A 20,989-nucleotide genomic window follows, 5' to 3' on the forward strand; every position below is an offset into this window, starting at 1 on the left:
GAATCGTAGTTATTACCCATTAGCTCGAAATTTGATACGCATTGTTTTACAATCCATCTGAAAACCTTCACCGAAGTCTACTAAATTCGGTTTAGAATAAGATATAGGTCCCAAATTCCACTTATAGCGCAGATGTAGGGTATTATATAGTCGGCTCCACCCAACTTTTGCCTTTCCTTACTTCTTTCAAATGGCATAGTTCCTAACAAATGTCACCAGCACTAGGAGGGGACAACTAACGCTGAAAATGTTTTCTGATTTTCTCGCTATGATTTGAACCCCGGGCGTTCAGCGTCATAGGCGGACATGCTAATCCCTGCGCTACGATGGCCTTCTACTTAAGCCCCTAGAAGCCTCAATTTTCACCTGATTTGATTGATAAGAAAATAATTCACATACAAACGGAGTTAATAAGGGTAAATTTTTAGCGGAATCCAATGGTGGTGGGTACCCTAGATTCGGCCTGGCCGTACTTAGCACGTTTTTATACCCACCACCATAGGATGGGGGTATACTAATCTAGTCATTCCGTTTGTAACACCTCAAAATATTCGTCTAAGACCCCATAAAGTATTGATGTTCTTGATCGTCTCGACGCTCTGAGTCGATCCATGTCCGTCCGTCTGTCAAAATCACGATAGCGGTCGGACGCGTAAAGCTAGGCGCTTGAAATTTTGTTACAGATACTTAATATAGATGTAGGTCGTTGGGGATTGCAAAGCCGCAATTTTTGTAGTGTTCTGTTAAGACTTCCAACAACTGCGCCAAGTACGGTTCAAATCAGTCTATAACCTGATATAGCTCCCATATAAACCGATTGTCGATTTGACTTCTTGAGCCCTTACAAGCCGCTATGTTTGTCCGATTTGGCTGAAATTTTGCATGTAGTGTTCTGTCATGACTTTCAATAACTGCGCCAAGAATGGTCCAAATCGGGCTATAACCTGGCATAGCTCCCATATAAACCGATCTCCCAATTTGACTTCTTGAGCCCTTACATGCCGCAATTTTTGACCAATTTCCCTAAAATTTTGCATATAGTGTTCTGTTATGACTTCCAACAACTATACCTAGTACGGTTCAAATCGGTCTATTACCTGATATAGCTCCCATATAAACCGACCTCTCGATTTGACTTCTTGAGCCCTTACAAGCCGCAACTTTTTTCCAAATTAGCTGAAATTTTGCATATGGTGTTCCGTTATGACTTTAAACAACTGTGCCAAATACACTCCAAATCAGTCTATAACCTGATATAGCTGCCATGTAAACCGGTCTCTCGATCATCCTTGTTCGATTCTTAGAAGCTTTAATTTTGCTTGTTTGACAGAAGTTTGATATGTAGAATAAAATTATGCCCTGGAACTAAATTTATTTTGTATAAATTTTCAGCAGAATCCATGGTGGTGGGTTTCCGAGATTCGGCCCCGCCGAATTTAGCACGCTTTTACTTGTTGCTTGTTTATTTTTACTGAATCAATTTGAATTTAAATTTATTCAATATTTATATGATTCCAGTTGAATTATTTTAATTAAGTACAACAAGTAAAAGCGCGTTAAGCTCGGCCGCTGCGAATCTGGTATACCCTCCACCAAAGATCGTAAGTGACCAGTTCCTTAATTTTTTTTTTTTCAAATATCAAGTATCAAGTTATCGATCGAGACGGACCTTCCTTGCCACGGCTGTTATAAATCACACAAAAATACCAAGTTTAAAATTTCAGTCAAATCGGATAGCAACTGCGCCCTCTAGAGGCTCAAGAAGTCAAATCGCGAGATCGATTTATGTGGCAGCTATCTCAGATAATGGACAGATTTGAACCATATTCGGCACAATTGTGGAAAGTCGTAACAAAAAGTCTCTTGCCAAGTTTCTACCAAATTGGATAGTAATTGCGCCCTCTATAGGTTCGAGGAATCAAATCGAGAGATCGGTTTATATGGCAGCTATATTAACTTATGGGCCGATTACAACCATACTTGATACAATTGTTAGAATTCAAAACAAAACGCCACATGGAAAATTTCAGCCAAATCGGATAAGAATTGCGCCCTCTAGAGACTCATGAAATCAAGATCCGAGATCGCTTTATATGGCAGCTATATCAAAACATGGCCCGATATGAAGCATTTACAATCCCAATTGAATTATTTTAATTAAGTACAACAAGTAAAAGCGCGTTAAGTCGGCCGCTTCGAATCTGATATATCCTCCACCAAAGATCGTAAGCGACCAGTTCCTTGAATGTTTTTTTTTTCAAATATATAAGAGCTATAACAAGTTATCGACCGATATGGGCCTTCCTTGCCATGGCTGTCAGAAATGACACAAAAATACCACGTTTATAATTTCTGCAAAATTGAATAGCAACTGCGCCCTCTAGAGGCTCAAGAAGTCAAATCGCGAGATCGATTTATGTGGCAGTTATCTCAGGTTATGGACCGATTTGAACCATACTCGGCACAGTAGTGGAAATCGCCATAGTAATTGCGCCCTCTAGACTCTAGAGGTTCAAAAAGTTTTATCGGCAGATCGGTTTACATGGCAGCTATATTAAGTTAAGGGCCGAATTGGACCATACAGTTGTTAGGAGTCAAAATAAAACGTGCAAAATTTCAGCCAAATCAGATAAGAATTGCGCACTCTGGAGATTAAGAATTGCGCCCTCTAGAGGCCCAAGAAGTCAAGACCGGTTTATATGGGAACTATATCAGTTTATAGACCGATTTCAAACTACAACCTACTAATAATCGCAGTTGTTGGAAATCGTAATAAAACACATCATGCGAAATTTCAGCCAAATCGCATACAAATTGCGCCCTCTAGGGGCTTAAGAAGTCAAATTTGGAGTTCGGTTTATATGGGAGCCATATCAGGTTATGGACTAAACCATACTAAGAACAGTTGTTGGAAGTCATAACAAAACACCTCATGCGAAATTTCAATCAAATTGGATAAGATTTGCGCCCTCTAGTGGCTCAAAAAGTCAAGATCCAAGATCGGTTTATATGGCACCTATATCGAAACATGGCCCGATATGAACCATTTACAATCCCAGCCGACCTACACTGACAAGAAGTAATTGTGCAAAATTTTAAGCGCCTACATTTACCCCTTTGAAAGTTAGCGTACTTTTGACAGGCAGACAGACAAACATGGCTATATCGACTTAGAGTGTCAAGCCGATCAAGAATATATTTGTTGTTACAAACGGAATAACAATATTAGTATACCCCCATCCTATGGTGGAGGGTATAAAAACGCATGTTCACCAGCGCAATGTATGAATATTGCACTGGCATGCTCAGCCACAGTAACAGCAGCGATAACATCATCCAATTTCAGATTTTACAAAAGACTCAATAATATTCGGAGTATGTAGTACAAAATTGGTTGGGTGGTTGCATATGTGGCATGTGTGGATGACCATTTATTTTTATAGCAAAGGATATCTGTGTTATTATTGTAATTTAATAAAAATATCCTGTTGTGTTGATATTTTATGCATAAATATCATATTAATCATAAAATCATGCAAATAAGCAAATATTGTATTTCATAGGCAAATTGTTTATATTCAATATCCATATAAATTTTGAAATTAGACAACACTCTTAATTTTGCTGAAATTAGTTGCAATGCCATCCAATTGTTATTCATTTTGCAAATAACGTAGTCCTATCTGAGGGAGCAGGGAAATTCAAAATTTAAAGTATTTCAATGATATGTGTCTACAATGACAGGTATTTTACTATTGTAGTTTTATTTTTAATCCGTTTCAATTTGTGTCAGGAGCCCCTCATTCTCCCCGACCGACGAATTTGTATTTTTTTTAATACAATACTTGACACAGTTGTTAGAATTAAACAGGTAAAAGAGTGCTAATTTCGGCAGGGGCGAATAGTTGAGGGCACAGTTTTACGTTACTCATTGAATTTCTGTCAACCCAAGGAAAAATTGGAGCTTCTAGGGGCCTTAGAAGGAAGGCTAATCGGGAGATCGGCTTATAAGTTTTTAGACCGACTTTGACAGTACTTATGATGGATGTTGGAAGTTATTACAAAACACTGCATGCAAAATTTGAACCAAATCAGACAACGATTGCGATTTTTAGAGGCCCAAGACCTCAACTCGAGAGACAGTCCATAGACCGATTTGGACCGTACATGTCACATATGTTGGAAGTCGTAGCAAAACACTGTGTGCAAAATGTCAAACCAATCGGATAAAAACTGCGGCTTCTAGAGGTTTAAGATGACAAATCGGGATATCAGGATATCGGCATATATGAGCGTTATCAGATTATACACCGATTTGGACCATACTTGGCAAGATCACGATATCCTATTAGAAAACCACAAGGACCTGCATTAATAAGAAGTGTTTGTGCAAAATTTCAAATATATGTCCTTATTCCTTAGACTACTATCCTTATATACGGACGGAGGACATAAAGACGGCCATGGCTAGATCGAATGAATATAAGAATATATAGAGATGGGCTTCTAACGGGTGAATACCCAACGCTTGGGTATTTATTGGGTAAATGCCCAATAAATACCTTTTTTGGGTATTTATAACTTTGCAGATATCTTGGGTATTAAAACATTTTTAAAAAAATTTTTGATGATTTCGTATTCTTTGTATATAAACCTGATCTTCCGATCTCATAACCGACCATAATCTCATAATGACCGACCACCAGACTTAAAATCTTGAGGCAATAAATTGGTCATTTTTCATCCGATTTCGATGAAATTTAGCACAGTGAGTTCTGGTAGACCCCTATTCATTATTGTGAAGTTCGGTTCTGATCAACAACTCGATCTCCCGATATAGGGTAGTGAGGCCATAAAAGATCCATTTAATATCCGAATTCGATGAAATTTAGCACAGTGTGTTCTGGTAGACCCCTACCCATTTCTGTCAAATGTTTTAAAGATCGAACTAAATTTGGATATAGCTGCCATATATACCGATCACCCGTTATTGTGTAATGAGACTATAAAAGTAGCAAGACAAAAAACCATCTAATGAGACTATAAAAGGAGAATTTTTCATCCTATTTCGATGAAATTTGGCACAGCGAGGTCCAGTACCCCTCATAACCTTTTTGTTGAATATCGTCCAGAACGAACTATATTTGGATGAAGCTGCCATATAGACCGATCTCCCGATATAGAGTATTGAGCCCATAAAAGGAGCATTTTTCATCGGATTTGGATGAAATTTCGAATAGTGCGATTTGATAGAACTCTACACTTGTTTGTTGAATGTCGTATAGCTCTCCATATGGTGGTGGTTATAAAAACAAGTAAAAAACGTAATAAGTTTGGTCGGACCGAATCTTGGGAACCAACCACCATGGATTGTGCAAAAAATTTCCGCAAATAAACTTTGTTGAAGCGCATATGCACTGATGAAAATAATTTTGAAAAACAACAACTTTGGTTGAAAAAACAACTACGAAAGTTGTTAATTTTCCTGCAACAATTTATTTTGAATCTAAACGACCTAAAGTACAAATTTGTTGCTGAAAGGCACTCCATAAGCAAGACAAAAAACCATCTACCAGCCCGCCGCATGTGCTTTGTTTCGGCTGGTGGTGTTTTTATTTTCTTCGTTCGGCTCGCGCTGCTTTGTCTCGTTCGTATTACTGCTACTCTCGGGGTTTTCTATGGCACTCTCTCTGTTATTTTCTTTGTTCGGCTCGCGCTGCTTTGCCTCGTTCGTATTACTACTGCTCTCGGGGTTTTCACTGTCACTCTCTCTACCATTACCCATAGAAACAAATTTTAATAATTTTGGTGCCGCAGAGGATTGAACTCTGATCATCTTCTTTATGATGAAATAACTCAATAAGTACTGCTGCACAGTAATAAGTGTCTCAATTAATTAAATTAAAATAAAAAAACGGTAAAAACCATTCTAAAAAATTTTTTTCTGAATACGATACTCACATTTTTTATGCCGAATTTTCCAAAACAAATTTATTGAAAAAAAAAATTATAAAATTTGTTTTGGCAGAATGGAGGACTCGAACCTGTGTTTGTTGGAAGTCATGAGAGAAATTATTGTAAAACCAGTAAGGAAAGGCAAAAGTGGGGCGATGCCGACTTTATAATACCCTACACCTATTCTAAAAGTACAAAGTAGGAGCAATGTCTAATTCCAAACCAATATTTATGGATTATGGAAATAAGCACTCTATTCCAAATAAGTAATTTATTCCAATATTTCGCAAAATCGAACGAATATATATATGGGAGTATATATGGGAGCTATGTCTTAAACTGAACCGATTTAGAGCAAACTTCTTAGATATTGTTAAAGTCGTCGAGAAAAGCGTTGTACAAAATGTTAGCAAGATTAGTCAATAAATGCGCTTGCAGTGGCTCTAGGAACCGATTTCTATGAAATTCACCAGTAATGACGAAATTCAAGAGATAATCCTTTCTATCAAATTTCAAGAGAAACAGTTAATAAATTACAATTTTATTGCATTATTACTGCAAATCAGATTCCTTTAGACCCTGAAGCGATACTTGGAAGACTAAGGGAATGTAATCCTAATCTTTCAACCACCGACTGGAAGAATGGTAGATTGGATGAGGCTGATGGTGACCGGACACATGCAGTATTCGTACTAAGCTCTCAAAATGTCTGAAGGGGTTGTATCCTACGGATTCAACAAGTTGAAACTGAAGGTATATAGAAGCGTTGGGGTTGGGGAATCAGGAGACGAATCAGTAGTTGCTGCTGAACACTTGCCTGAGGAACTATTGACCACATCGCTAAAGTCTGACGGATTGCAGGAGGCTGAAAATCCCCCTGCCACAATGGAGACAGGAGAGGATGGCATCGAAACGGGACCCGACAAGCCCTGTGTGGGTGGTTCACAGAGTTGGTCTGGAAGCACGGAACTCAGAAAGTACTTCGACAGCAGCAGTTAGTGAAGCATCTAAGGAGAAATCGTCCACACCGCAAGTACCCAGTGTCCTGAGGAAGAGTGGTTCCACAGCTTTCTGACCTGCCCCTGGATGCGTACGGAAGCTCATCATCATGACAAGTTCTAACGAATCTTGTGAGGATGAACTTCTGGTGGAGTCAGAAGACGAGACTAACACAACAGTGGTGGAAGTTCTGAATCCTGACTATGGTCCGGATTGGTCGCTTCGGCGGCACTAAAAGTCCTCCTGATGGCTGGGGGATTTGACGTGGTTCTTATCCAGGAACCATGGGTGTGTGGAGGAATGGTACGTGGACTAAGAATTCCGGGATTTTAACTTCTAAAGGGCACGGGGAATGGAAGACACAGAGCCTGCATTCTTGCAAAGGGTAGTCTACATTTTTTTCTTCTTTCGTCGCTAAGCACTGGGGATTTAGTAGTAGCCAGCCTTGAAATAAACAAGTCTCATTACTGGCTGGCTTCCCTATATATGGCACACGATTCAGAGATGCCGCCTTCAAACCTTAAGTTGCTGGTTGAAGCTGCTTCTGTAGGGAAGAAAAGCCTCATTGTAGAAAGTGATACTAATGCACATCACCAGATATGGGGAAGTTCGGATGTCAACGAAATGGGTGAGCGATAGCGATGTCTTATAAAAGGGATAAACCGACCTTTATTACCAGGAACAGGCAGGAGGTACTAGATATTAACTTTGTATCGGAAGATATATGTGGAAAAATATGCGACTGGATGTGAAGTGTTGGATGACCACAGCTTCTCTGATCATCGTTATATTAGTTTCAGCCTTGAAGAAAATACTGCAGTAGTGATCCCTCGGCTAAACAGAAGAAAGGCGGATTGGGATCAATTTCGGCACATGTTATTCATGTCCATGCCTTTTAGACCAGAAAAGGAAGTGGAAACTACGCAGGATATATACATAGTGGTCAAGCGGATCACGAAGGCCCCGAATGACTCGCTTGTCGCAGCATGTCCTAGTGCCAAGCCAAGGGACAAACAGCGTTGGTGAACCCCAGAGGTATTTGGTCTAAGGAAGGACAGCAGAAAACTCTTCACCAGAGCAAAAGCCACAAGAGCACCACACGATTGGAACATCTATAAGGCTGAGGTAAGAAAACACAAGGGCGAGCTGAGAAAGACTCAGAACAAATCCTGGGTAGAATTCTGCAGCTCCGTGTAAGATACATCTGAGGCCTCTAGGCTAAGGAAGATTCTGTCCTCGAGACCTTTTACGGTGGGGTATATTCAGAAGTCAGAGAAGGTATGGACAATGTCTAGTGAGGAAACACTAGAACTACTCGTTGATACACATTTCCCGGGAAATTCTTCAACGGACAATGTGGCGCCAGAAGAGGTTGTCACTGATATGCATTCGTCGGAGGCCATTAGGGAAATTGTGTCTGAGCCGAAAATCCTTTTGGCGATAAGAAGTTTCGACTCCTTTAAGTCGCCAGGCCCTGATGATGTATCACCGGTTGAATTACAAGCTGTGTGTAATAGACTGGTTCCCTGGCTTAGGAACCTGCTTGCATCAGAATGTCATATATACCTATGGGATGGAGGGACACGAAGATCACTTTCACTCTGAAAGCAGGAAAATCCTACCTATAATCCTATAAGTCTGTCATCCTTTATGCTGATGACTCTTGAAAGGTTGATAGAAACATTTCTTAGGGCAAAGATCCCTGGAGTAGGCTTGTCGCAGCAGCAGCATGCATATAGTAAAGGCTAATCCACTAAAACAGCCTTTCACGACCTAGTAGGCTACATACAGGGTTCTCCCGCTGTCAAGGAATATACAATGGTAGCATTTCTAGACATTGAAGGTGCTTTCAATAATGTAAAACCGACGTCAATCATGACGGAGTTGGAGTTTCTAGGCATCAACTCTACCGTAAGAAAGTTTATCAATAACTTTCTTACTAAAAGATGCATTAGAGCAGGCTAGGGGTCTGTGGATTAAAAAAAGATGAGTCAGCAGAGGAACACCTTAAGGTGGTTTACTGTCTCCTCTACTTTGGAATATAGCCACAGTAGTGGTGTAAGGTATAAAAATTTTGCCCAACCAGTTGAAAATTGCGACCTCTATAGACGTGTCTATTCAGTGTCGCATCGCTAATTTTTTTTTAATTTTGCAAAAAAAATTTAACTTTTCCGATAGTATCGATGGGAAAAATATCAATCGATATTCAGACAAAAAATAAAATATCGATAGTGTCATCGATATTTTGCTAGCCCTAAACTGGGCGCCGTAATGGTTAGCCGATTTGATTACAATTTTGCACATAGCCTCTTAATATGACTTCAATATCCATGGTAAGCCTTGTCCAAATTGATCTATAAACTGATATAGCTCTAATATACATACATCGACTGTCCCGATTAGTCTTCTACGGTACCTAGAAGCTTTAATTTTTGCCAGATTTGACAGATACTTGTGCATAAAGTAAACATATGAAGGACATATGTCCTTCAACTAAGTTCATATGTGTAAATTTTAAGCAGAATCCATGGTGGTGGCTACCAAGAATTGGCCCGGCCGAATTCAGAACTTGTTTTGTTTAATTACATTTTTTTCTAGTTTTTTGGTTTTTATGAAATCGAAAACAAAAAAAGTAAAGTCCCGATTAGTCTTCTACGGTACCTAGAAGCTTTAATTTTTGCCAGATTTGACAGATACTTGTGCATAAAGTAAACATATGAAGGACATATGTCCTTCAACTAAGTTCATATGTGTAAATTTTAAGCAGAATTCATGGTGGTGGCTTACCAAGAATTGGCCCGACCGAATTCAGAACTTGTTTTGTTTAATTACATTTTTTTTCTAGTTTTTTGGTTTTTATGAAATCGAAAACAAAAAAAAAAACACTTCCACAAAATCTGATTTAAATAAAATTTCATTTCACACTTTAAGCCACAAGCAATGTCTATAATCCTATATTTGGTAACAAAAAAGCACAAATACATGTATGTAGATAAATGATATCGTAGTTTGAGATACATGCCAATTATTTTCTTTTAATTGAACATCAATTCAAATACTAATTTTTTCTAGAGTTTTCCTAGAATCACAAAAACACAAAGGAAAAAAAAACACTTTTTCATTTCTTAAAAAATAAAAATTATAATTACATATGCTGGTAGTATGTGATGGCAAACTCATTTCATTGTAATAAAAATGCACATTGAATTTTCTAAAAAAAAAAATAAAATTGTTCCTCGAAAAACTGTTTCCATCAACTGGTATTCTTTTTCATAAAATGCAAAACACTTACACATGCATACATGTTTCTCTGTAAGTAAATGGTGGTGCTCTATCAAGGCCCAAACAACCATAGAGTCGCTTGGTTCAACACAACACTAATTCAAGAATAATAATTTTTATACTTCCGCCATAGAAGGGGTATCATTCCATTTGCAACACTTTGAAATATTGGTCAAAGATCCCATAAAGTATTAATTAATTTATTTATTAATGAAATTTAACTTATAGTAAACTAGCCAAACCGGGCCCGCTCCGTTGCGCCTTCTTTAACTGCCTAATATCTTTTAAGGGTGGGGACACTTCGCCCTGAATGCGAATATCGAATTCGTGCCATTGTAGCCTATGACGCTGAACGCGACTCCTGGAGAGAACATCGGACAAAGCGGTGTTTATGCCCTCCTTATGTTGGCGACATTTGCGAGGTACAATGCCATGCATGGTCTTTTAAAAAATTTACACCAAAGAGGTGTCGCACTGCGCGACGCCATTCGGACTCGGCCATAAAAAATGATTCCTTATCAATGAGTTTAAACTTGAATCGGAAAACACTCATTGATGTGTGAAAATTTGCCCATTCTCGGTTCCTGGTGGAAATGTTCTTCCTTAGGGTAATCTTCTGATTAGCGTTCTGATCAAATTCGTGCTGCACTTCCAAGTCCCTTTAATTTGAGCCCCATATTGCGATGGTAAATATAAACCGTTTGGAGGGAGTTTTGGGGCTGGGGCTGCCACCGGCACCTTGCACTGAAAATAGATATCAAATTCGTTCTTTATTCCCAACGGAAATGAAGTTCAGTTGAGGGGGTGCTTTAGGGCGTACCCCAAAACATTTGGCTCCAAAATTGTATATCAAATTAGTTTTCTACTCTCAAATACCTTTCATTTGAGTCCCATACTGTCATATTGGGTCAAATAACCCATTTGATGTTTCTTTAGGAGGAAAAGCGCCACCCAGACTTGAACGCAAATTTTAATGTCATATTCGTAATCTACTCCTTAATACCTTTCATTTGAGTCCCATATAGTCATGATCGGCTAATATGCCCATTTGGGGGTGTTTGGGAGTGGGCGACCTCCCATTACTTTGACCTAATGTTTTATGCTATATTTGTAATCTAGTGTTAATACTTTTCTTTTGAGTCATATATTGACATGAACTTCGAATATATCTGTGTAGAGGAGTTTTGGGGTTGGGGGACCCGCTGGGTACTTGGACCCAAATTTAAATACCATATTCGTATTTTACTCTCCAATACCTTTCATTTGATACCCTTATTGTGCCCATCGTACCACTTTCGGATATGGGTGGCGTTTTTGGGGTAAGGGGGAGGGTCCGCCTCCACCCGATATCTAAAAATTATATTGCCTATGTTTCCCTCCAGACAAACGTACACAATCTAAAGGGTGATTTTTTTGAGGTTAGGATTTTCATGCATTAGTATTTGACAGATCACGTGGGATTTCAGACATGGTGTCAAAGAGAAAGATGCTCAGTATGCTTTGACATTTCATCATGAATAGACTTACTAACGAGCAACGCTTGCAAATCATTGAATTTTATTACCAAAATCAGTGTTCGGTTCGAAATGTGTTCATTCACCGTAACGTTGCGTCCAACAGCATCTTTGAAAAAATACGGTCCAATGATTCCACCAGCATACAAACCACACCAAACAGTGCATTTTTCGGGATGCATGGGCAGTTCTTGAACGGCTTCTGGTTGCTCTTCACTCCAAATGCGGCAATTTTGCTTATTTACGTAGCCATTCAACCAGAAATGAGCCTCATCGCTGAACGGTGAATGAACACATTTCGAACCGAACACTGATTTTGGTAATAAAATTCAATGATTTGCAAGCGTTGCTCGTTAGTAAGTCTATTCATGATGAAATGTCAAAGCATACTGAGCATCTTTCTCTTTGACACCATGTCTGAAATCCCACGTGATCTGTCAAATACTAATGAATGAAAATCCTAACCTCAAAAAAATCACCCTTTATGAAAATTTTAAGAAAATCGGTTCAGCCAAGTATCATATATTCATAATGGGTCTAATGGTGTTTTTGAGGGGTGGCATGACCCCCTATAATTGATATGATTTTGTATGCCAGAATCAAAATCTACTCCAGAATACCTTTCATTTGAGCCCCATATTGAAATGAACGTCGAATATGTCGGTTAGGGGGAATTTTGGGGTTGGGCGGCCCGATTTTAACACCATATTCGTATTCTACTCTCCAATACCTTTCATTTGAAACCAATATTGTCCCGATCGGTTCACTTTTGATTTTGGGTTGTGTTTTTTGGCATAAGGGGAGGGTCCGTCCCCCTTCCGAAACCGAAAAATTATATAGCCTATGTTTCCTTTCAGACCAACCTACACAATACGTGGGGTGAACAACTATACTTCGACATGAATTTGTATGCCAGATTCATTATCTATTCTCGCATATTTTTCATTTGAGACCCATATTGTCCTTATCGGTCTACTTTTGATTTTGGGTGGTGTTTTTGGGATAATCGTGAAGGGTCCGTCCCCTTCCGTTATCAATAAATTATAAAGCCTATTCCTACTTCCCGACCATATTCGTAATCTACTCCCGAATACCTTTCATTTGAGTCCCATACTGTCATGATCGTCAAATAATCCTATTTTAAGGGGTTTTGGGGCTGGGGCGGCCCCCCAGTTACTTGGACCCAACTTTTATTACGAAATTCCTACTCTACTCTTGAATACCTTTAAATTGAATCCCATATTGTACCGATCGGTCCACTTTAATATTTGGGGTAACCGATATCCAAAAATTATATAGCTTATGTTTCCTTCCAGACCAACCTACACAATCTGTGAAAATTTCAAGGTAATCGGTTCAGCCGTTTTTGAGTCTATACGGAACAAACAAACAAACCGACAAACACAACTTAAACTTTATATATTTATAAGAATTGTCGTGAAATTTTATTTGGTAGTAGGTTGAGATTGTAAATGGGCCAAATAGGTCGATCTTCATACTTCTCGAAACCATGGAGGGTCCAATTACTATTCGGTTTGGGTGAAATGACTATGAAATTTCCACAGGTGGTGGAATTTGAGCCCGTGGTGAAAACAGGGTACTAAATTTTTGATATTCGAAGGGGGGCGACCGGCCCACTTACCCTCATTTTTCAAAACACCAGATTTTGGAGATGGTTGCACCAATTGAAGCGAACTTTGTGTATATGGTAGCCCAAAAACACGAAATTGTTGCCAAAACCCACCCGAACACCTAGGGCGTTGCCCCAAGAGTACTGCCCAAAATAAAAAGTGAACCGATCAGGACAATATAGGACTCCAATGAGTATCAAGTATCTAGGGAGCATTCGAGTATCTAGGGAGCCGTCCCAAGCTCAAAACCCCACCAAAAGTACCGCCGAAAATCGAAAATGAACCGATCGGAACAGTATACGACTGAAAAGTTTTCGGGAAAAGAGAATGAATATGGTATTAAAAATTTGATCCATGTATCTGGGAAGCCGTCCCACAGCATGAATTGGCTTTGGATTTGTGGTTACTTGGAAACACCTTGATTTCAGCTTTATTTCGGTGGATGAGAGGCACAATCCCAGCCATGATACTAAAAGCGCTTTAATGCGAAGATAGGGCAGGGAAATAGGAAAATTTGGGCTTTATGAGATAACATACGATAATGGGTTGAAGCTAATGGACTTCGCCGTGGCAAAAAACATGAGTTAGCATTATCAGGACGAGCAAGATTCCGATGGCAAGAACCTTGGTGTCAGAAATGTTAGAAGTACGTAAATAAGCCGAATAGTCGGTTTTGGAGTGAAGATTAGCCAGAAGTATTGCAAGAGCTATCAATGCACCCAGAAAAAGAAACAGTTTGTTGCGGTTTATGGGCTGGTGGCATCATTGGAACGTACTTCTTCAAAGATGATGCGAATCGTAATGTAACTGTGAATGGTAAGCGGTATCATGAGATGATATCTAACTTTTTTTTGCTCAAAATGCAAGAGCTTGGCTTGCATGACATGTGGTTTCAACAAGACGATGCCACATGCCACAAAGTACGCGAAACAATAGACTTAATGAGAGGCGAGTTCGGTGAACATTATATTTCACGTTCGGGACCGGTCAATTGGCCGCATAGATCGTGCGATTTAACGCTTTTAGACTATTTTTTGTGAGATACCGGCCGAGATGTTGGAAAGAGTATGCCAAAATTGTACTAAGCGAATGCGTGAGTGAAATCATGCTCACGATGTGAGTGAAATCAAGCTCACGATAAGAGTGAAATCATGCTCACGGCACTAATCACGACTCACGAGAAAATCACGACTCACAAGAAACTCACGAAACATCTACTACACGCTCACGACTCACGAAATCAAACCAAAACAACGAAAAACAAAATATTTCGCATGCTCTCCAAGCCATACGGTATTTTAAAGTACGAATCTTTCTACAGATGGAAAAAAAAGGAAAAGAGCAAATAAGTGGTTATGGAGGGCTGATACATTTTATACATTAATATACGTACGTTCAAATGGAAAAAATATTATTCGCTTGATGGAAAAATATTTGTTCAACCGTGACTCGTGAGTGCCTCGTGTGTCGTGATTATCTCGTGAGTCGTGATTGTCTCGTGAGTGTCTCGTGAATGTAAGTCGACATAAAAAAGTCGCCTCCTGAGTCATAATTTCTCGTGAGTCATCGGTGCCTCGTGGGTCGTGCCAAATCCAAAAATTTGTCCAGTTTGAGGGGTATGAACGGTGGGGTGGGTGCTTGATCACGATTTTGTTTGAGCCCCATAATATAAAGTATTTTGAAGGTAGCTATCAAGATATTCGGCGCTAAGGGTCTCGTTCAGATTCACACTAATTACCTTTTTTGTATTGTTTATCTACATTCATTCCTGATCGGCCTTCATATATTATTTTTAAGTCCTTTTTTGGTAAGGTTAGGGGGAAGGGAGTTGCCCTCTGACGCATCCTTTCATTTGAGTACAATATATTCTCGGTCGTCCTACATCAGTTTGGTTTTTTTTTCTTTATTGGGACGGTAAGACCCAAAACACAATTTATTTCAGTCATTTATTGTCGCGATATGCATGTCCTGCTGAATGGCTGGACGTGACCCAAATTCTTGAATCCTTATATCAAAATTAGATTCAAACTCTACTGACATGGACCTTACTTTAAATTCACATATTATCCCGATCGAACTACACGTCCTATTGAAGGATATTTAGTGGGGTGGTCCCAGACTCTGTGCAAAATGTGTATACCATATACGTAGTCAACTCCCAAAGACCTTTCACTTGATACCCATTTTGTGACATTGGACATTCATGCCCGTTTAAGGGGTTTTGGGGTTGGGGAGGCTCCATAGACATCTTGGACCAAATTCATATAACAGATGTGTACTCAACTTCCAAACACCTTTCATTTGATATCCATATTGTCCCGATTGGTAAATATGGCCTTTTGAGGCGTTGTGGGTGGTGGGGAGCCCCTTAGACACCAAGGAATACATTTTTATATCAGATTTGTACTCTGCTTTTAAATACCTTTCATTTGAGACACATAATGCCCAAAGCGGTGAAAGAGTCCTGTTGGAGGGGTTTTTGGGGGTGGGGGACCCACCGAACACTTTGGGCAAAATTTGTATACCAAGTTCGTACTCTACTCTTAAATACCTTTCGTTTGATACCCATATTGTCCCAATCGGTAAACATGTCTGTGCGGGGGGGTTTTGGGGGGTGGGGAGGCTCCTCAAACTCCAAGAAATAATTTTTTTTTTAGATTTGTACTCAGCTTTTATTTACCTTTCATTTGATACCCATATTGCCCAAAGCGGTGAAAGTGCCCTCTTGGGACTCTTTTGGGGGTAGGGGACCCCCCGAAAATTAAGAGTGAAATTTGTTTACCAAATTCGTACTCTACTCTTAAATACCTTTCATTTGATACCCATATTGTCCCAATCGGTAAACATGTCCGTCCGGGTGGGTTTTGGAATGGGGCGTCCTCCCAGGTTATTTAATCCAAAAATTTTATACCCATTTCGTGTTTTTGGAGTACCATAAGGTGGCATACACAATTTCGCTTAAATTGGTGCAGGCATCTCTGAGATCAGGCGTTTCTGAAAATTGTGGTATGGGGAAGTGTCAGCTCAACCAATAACATGTGTTCCAGACAAGTGTGGCAATATTGAAAAAAAAAAACAAATCATAGAACGATGCAAATGCAAATTTTACCCATGAACATTCCACTAAGGAACAGGGGCAAACTTCTCACATATCACTGAGTGCAGTCCATTTCAAGTTTAAGCTCAATGATAAGGGGCCTCCTTTTTATAGCCGAGTCCGAACGGCGTGGCGCAGTGCGACACCTCTTTGGAGAGAAGTTTTACATGGGATAGTACCTCACAAATGTTGCCAGCATTAGGAGGGGAAAATCACCGCTGAATTTTTTTTCTTATGGTCTCGCCAGAATTCGAACCCAGGCGTTCAGCGTCATAGGCGGACATGCTAACCTCTGCGCTACGGTGGCCTCCAATCATAGAACGATACATTTTCAAATTCACGTCTTTTGCTTAACGGCACTCTTATTTAGCATGAGATCAAACATTGTCTTGCATTCTGCTTAAATTTGCCTGCTCTTTACATAACCACGAATGTAATTGGTTTGGTCTTTGTCAGGCTGAAACACTCATTTTCTCACCTTTTGCGTATTGAATTTCCATGAAACGCACAAAAAAAACGTACCTGGGGCAACTTTTTGACCTCATTTTTGTATCCACTACCATAGGATGGGCGGTATACTAATCTAGTCATTCCACTTGTAACATCTCGAAATATTGATCTGCGATCCTATAAAGATCCTACAAATATTCTTGATCGTCTTGACATTCTTAGTCGCTCTAGCCATGTCCGTCCGTTGATCCTTCTGTTGAAATGACCATAGCGCTCGAACGCGTAAAGCTAAGAGCTTGCAATTTTGCGTAGATACTTCTTATTAATGTAGGTCGTTGGGGATTGCATATGGGCCATATCGGTTCAGATTTGGATAAAGCTCCCATATAAACCGATCTCCTCATTTGACTTCTTGAACCCCTAGAAGCCCCAATCGTTATTCGATTTGGCTGAAATTTTGCAAGTAGTGTTCTGTTACGACTTTCAATAATTGTGCCAAGTATGGTACCAATCGATTTATAGGATACAAAAGCTACCATATAAACCGATCCCCGAGTTGACTTCTCGAGCCGCTAGAAGCCCCAATTGTTGTTCGATTTGGCTGAAATTTTGCACAACTTTAAACAATTGTGCCAAGTATGGACCGAATTGGTGTTTAATCCGATATAGGTTCCATATAAACCTATCTCCCGAGTTGATTTCTAGAGCTCCTAGAAGCCCCAATTATGTTATGACTTCCAACATCCATGCCAAGTATGGTACAAATTGGTCGATAGGCTGAAAGAGCTGACATATAAATCGATGTCCCGAGTTGACTTCTTAAACCCCTAGAAGCCCCAATTGTTTTCCGATTAAGCTAACATTTTGCATATAGTGTTCTGTTATAACCTCCAACATCCGGGCCAAGTATGGTCAGAATTGGTCATATAAGCTGATATAGGTCCCATATAAATCGACCTCCCGATTTGATATCTTGAGGCAATTATGATTCGAAAGGGCTGAAATTTTGCACATAGTGTTTCGTTACGACTTACATCGATCGTCCCAAGTATGATAAAAATCGGTTTATATTTTCATTTTTTGCCTGATTTGGTACGAATTTGGTATGTATAAATTTTTAGCAGAATCCATGGTGGTGGGTTCTCAAGATTCGGCCCGGCCGAACTTAGCACGTATTTACTTGTTTTTAATTGGTAGAACAATTATTATCATGCGGATACCACCATAATGGCTTCAAGGGAAAATACCGCAGCAACACACGTGTATATTATGGCAGGGTTTAAAGGGAAATGTTTTTAATTGGAAAAAAAGCCTCAATTGAATGGGCTGATATCTTGCACGTAGTGTTTTGTTACGACTTTCAACAATCGTGCAAAGTATGGACTAAATCGGTTTATAATTTCAATTTTTGTATGTAGACATTTTTAGCAGAATCTCCATGGAGGTGGGTTCCCAAAATTCGGCCTGGCCGAACTTAACACGTATTTACTTGTTTTTAATTGGTTGAAAATTTATTATCATGCGGATACCACCAGCAACATAATGGCTACAAGGCAAATTAACACAGCAACACAACACACGAGTATATGATGGTATTTTTGGTAGCAGGGTTTTGAGGGAAATGTATTTAATTGGAAAAAAGCCTTAATTTAAATATTTTTTCCGCAATGATTTTTGCCTTGCGATAAATAGAGCCATGTATAAAGCAAAAAGCATGACAGCAAAAAAAAAAATAATCCATTAATAGGACTCTTATTGAGCATTGTATAATGGCTTTGTGTGCACAATAAAAGAGAAGAAAGGAAATACAAAAATTCCTAGGCTACAAGAATCCTCTTATGCTTCACACCCCTAGTGTTGCATTAAAGCTTATTTAACATTATTCTCCCTATCCCTATCCCTAGCTCCCTCTTTATCTTTCTTGCTATAGCCAATGCTAGGCTATGGTTATCTCACCACAAAAAGATTTTTTATTTTGATTATTCTTTTTCTTCTTTTCTTTTTCCGTTTCCTTTTCCGGTTTGTTTTGTGCCTGTTGCTTGTCGCAGTACAAATATCATGGCACTAAATTGAAATCGCTCCTGAAAATCTCCTCCTCCGCTGGCAGCCACATTCTAAGTCCAAATGCCAATCCAGCTGTGGCAGGCAATATAATCAGCTCAAGCCATGGGGAATTTGCTGCAAATGCCAATGCATCAATTCAACATTCTGGCGGGCGCAATGATGTACTTCACAATTATGCAAATGATGCAATAAACAACGATGCAAACCATCCCACCACCACCAACAACAACAACAACACCTTGCATCACCCAGGAATGATTTCTTCAAGAGGCGACATCCGTAATGAGAGTAACTTTGGCAACGATATCTATGCTGTGGGAGAGGAAAGTCCACAAAACGAATTGGGTCAAAATGAATTGCCACTAGAAGTGAATGCAGTGGTCAACAACTGAAAAACAAATTGAAAAAGTTTGTATGCTTTATTTATATGAATTAATTCCCTATTGCCAAGATATTGGGGTGGAGTAGAGATTGTTCTTCTAATCTAATCATTCCCTTTGTAACACCTCGAAATATTGATCTAAGACCCCATAAAGTATATACATTCTTGATCGTCTCGATATTCTGAGTCTGTCTCCGTCCTTCCATCCGTCTGTCGAAATCACGAAAGCTAGCCGCTTGATATTTTGCATAGATACTTAATGCAAAACTGTAGGTCCTTGGGAATTGCAAATGGGCCATAACGATTCAGATTTGAATATAGCTCCCTTATAAACCGATCTCCTCATTTGACTTATTGAGCCCCTAGAAGCTCCAATTGTTGTTCGATTTGCACGTAGTGTTCTATTACGGCTTTCAACAATTGTGCCAATTACGGTCCGAATTGGTCCATAAGCTGATATGGGTCCCATATGAACCGATCTCCCAGTTTGACTTCTAGAGCCCTTACAAGCCGCGAGTTTAGTCCGATTTGGCTGAAATTTAGCATGAAGAGTTCTGTTAAGACTTTCAACAATTGTGCCAAGCACGGTCCAAATCGGTCTATTAACTGATATAGCTCCCATATAAACCGATCTCCCGGTTAGACTTCTTGGTCCCTAACAAGCTGCAATTTTTGCCCGATTTGACTGAAGTTTCGCACATAGTGTTCTGTTATGACCTTTAACAACTGTGCTAAGTATGGTCCGAATCGGTCTATAACCTGATATAGCTCCCATATAAACCGATCTCCTAATTTGACTTCTTGACTCCTTACAAGCCGCAATGTTTGTCCGATTTGGCTAAAATTTTGCACGTAGTGTTCTGTTATGACTTACAACAGCCATGGTCCAAATCGGTCTCTAACCCGATCTCTCCCATATAAACCGATATCCCGGCTTGACTTCTTGAGCCCTTACAAACCCCAAATTTTTTTCGATGTGACTAAAATTTCGCACGAAGTGTTCTGTTATCACTCCCATATAAACCGATCTTCCGATTTGACTTTTTAAGCCCCTGGAAACCACAATTTTTGCCCGATTTGGCTGTAATTTTGCATGTAGTTTGATTTCTTGAGCCCTTCTTGGCCGAAATTTTTCAAATAGTGTCCTATTACAACTTCCAATAACTGTGCCAAGTACGGTCCAAATCGGTCACAAACCTGATATAACTCCCATATAAACAACTTCCAATAACTGTGCCAAGTACGGTTCAAATCGGTCTATAACCCGATATAGGCCCCATATGAACCGATCTCCCGATTTGACTTCTTGAGCCGTTACAAGCCGCAATTTTTGTCCGATTTGGCTGAAATTTTGCAGATAGTGTCCTATTACGACTTCCAACAAGTGTGCCAAATACGATTCAAATCGGTCTATAACCTGATATAGCTCCCATATAAACCGATCTCACCGGTTTGAATTATTGAGCATTTACAAGACGCAATTTTTGTCCAATTTGGCTGAAATTTTGCATGTGGTGATCTGTTTTGACTTCCAACAACTGTGCCAAGTACGATCCAAATCGGGTTATTACCTGATATAGCTCTCATTTCAACCGATCTCCCGGTTAGAATTATT

The 20,989-nt window shown here is 39.5% G+C and overlaps 1 protein-coding gene across 1 annotated transcript in view; it reads left to right on the plus strand.

Moving 5' to 3' along the window:
• The window catches only part of LOC106080962 (Bardet-Biedl syndrome 4 protein homolog), a 75,960-nt gene that overhangs the window by 52,533 nt on the left and 2,438 nt on the right, over nt 1–20,989 (plus strand). Inside the window, exon 10 of the mRNA XM_013242597.2 lies at nt 18,977–19,400. Coding sequence (XP_013098051.2) covers nt 18,977–19,384 — 408 coding nt within the window. The 3' untranslated portion in view covers nt 19,385–19,400. The remainder of the gene's footprint in view (nt 1–18,976; nt 19,401–20,989) is intronic.

Source organism: Stomoxys calcitrans, chromosome 5, assembly GCF_963082655.1.
Source record: "Stomoxys calcitrans chromosome 5, idStoCalc2.1, whole genome shotgun sequence".
Classification (NCBI taxonomy): domain Eukaryota; kingdom Metazoa; phylum Arthropoda; class Insecta; order Diptera; family Muscidae; genus Stomoxys; species Stomoxys calcitrans.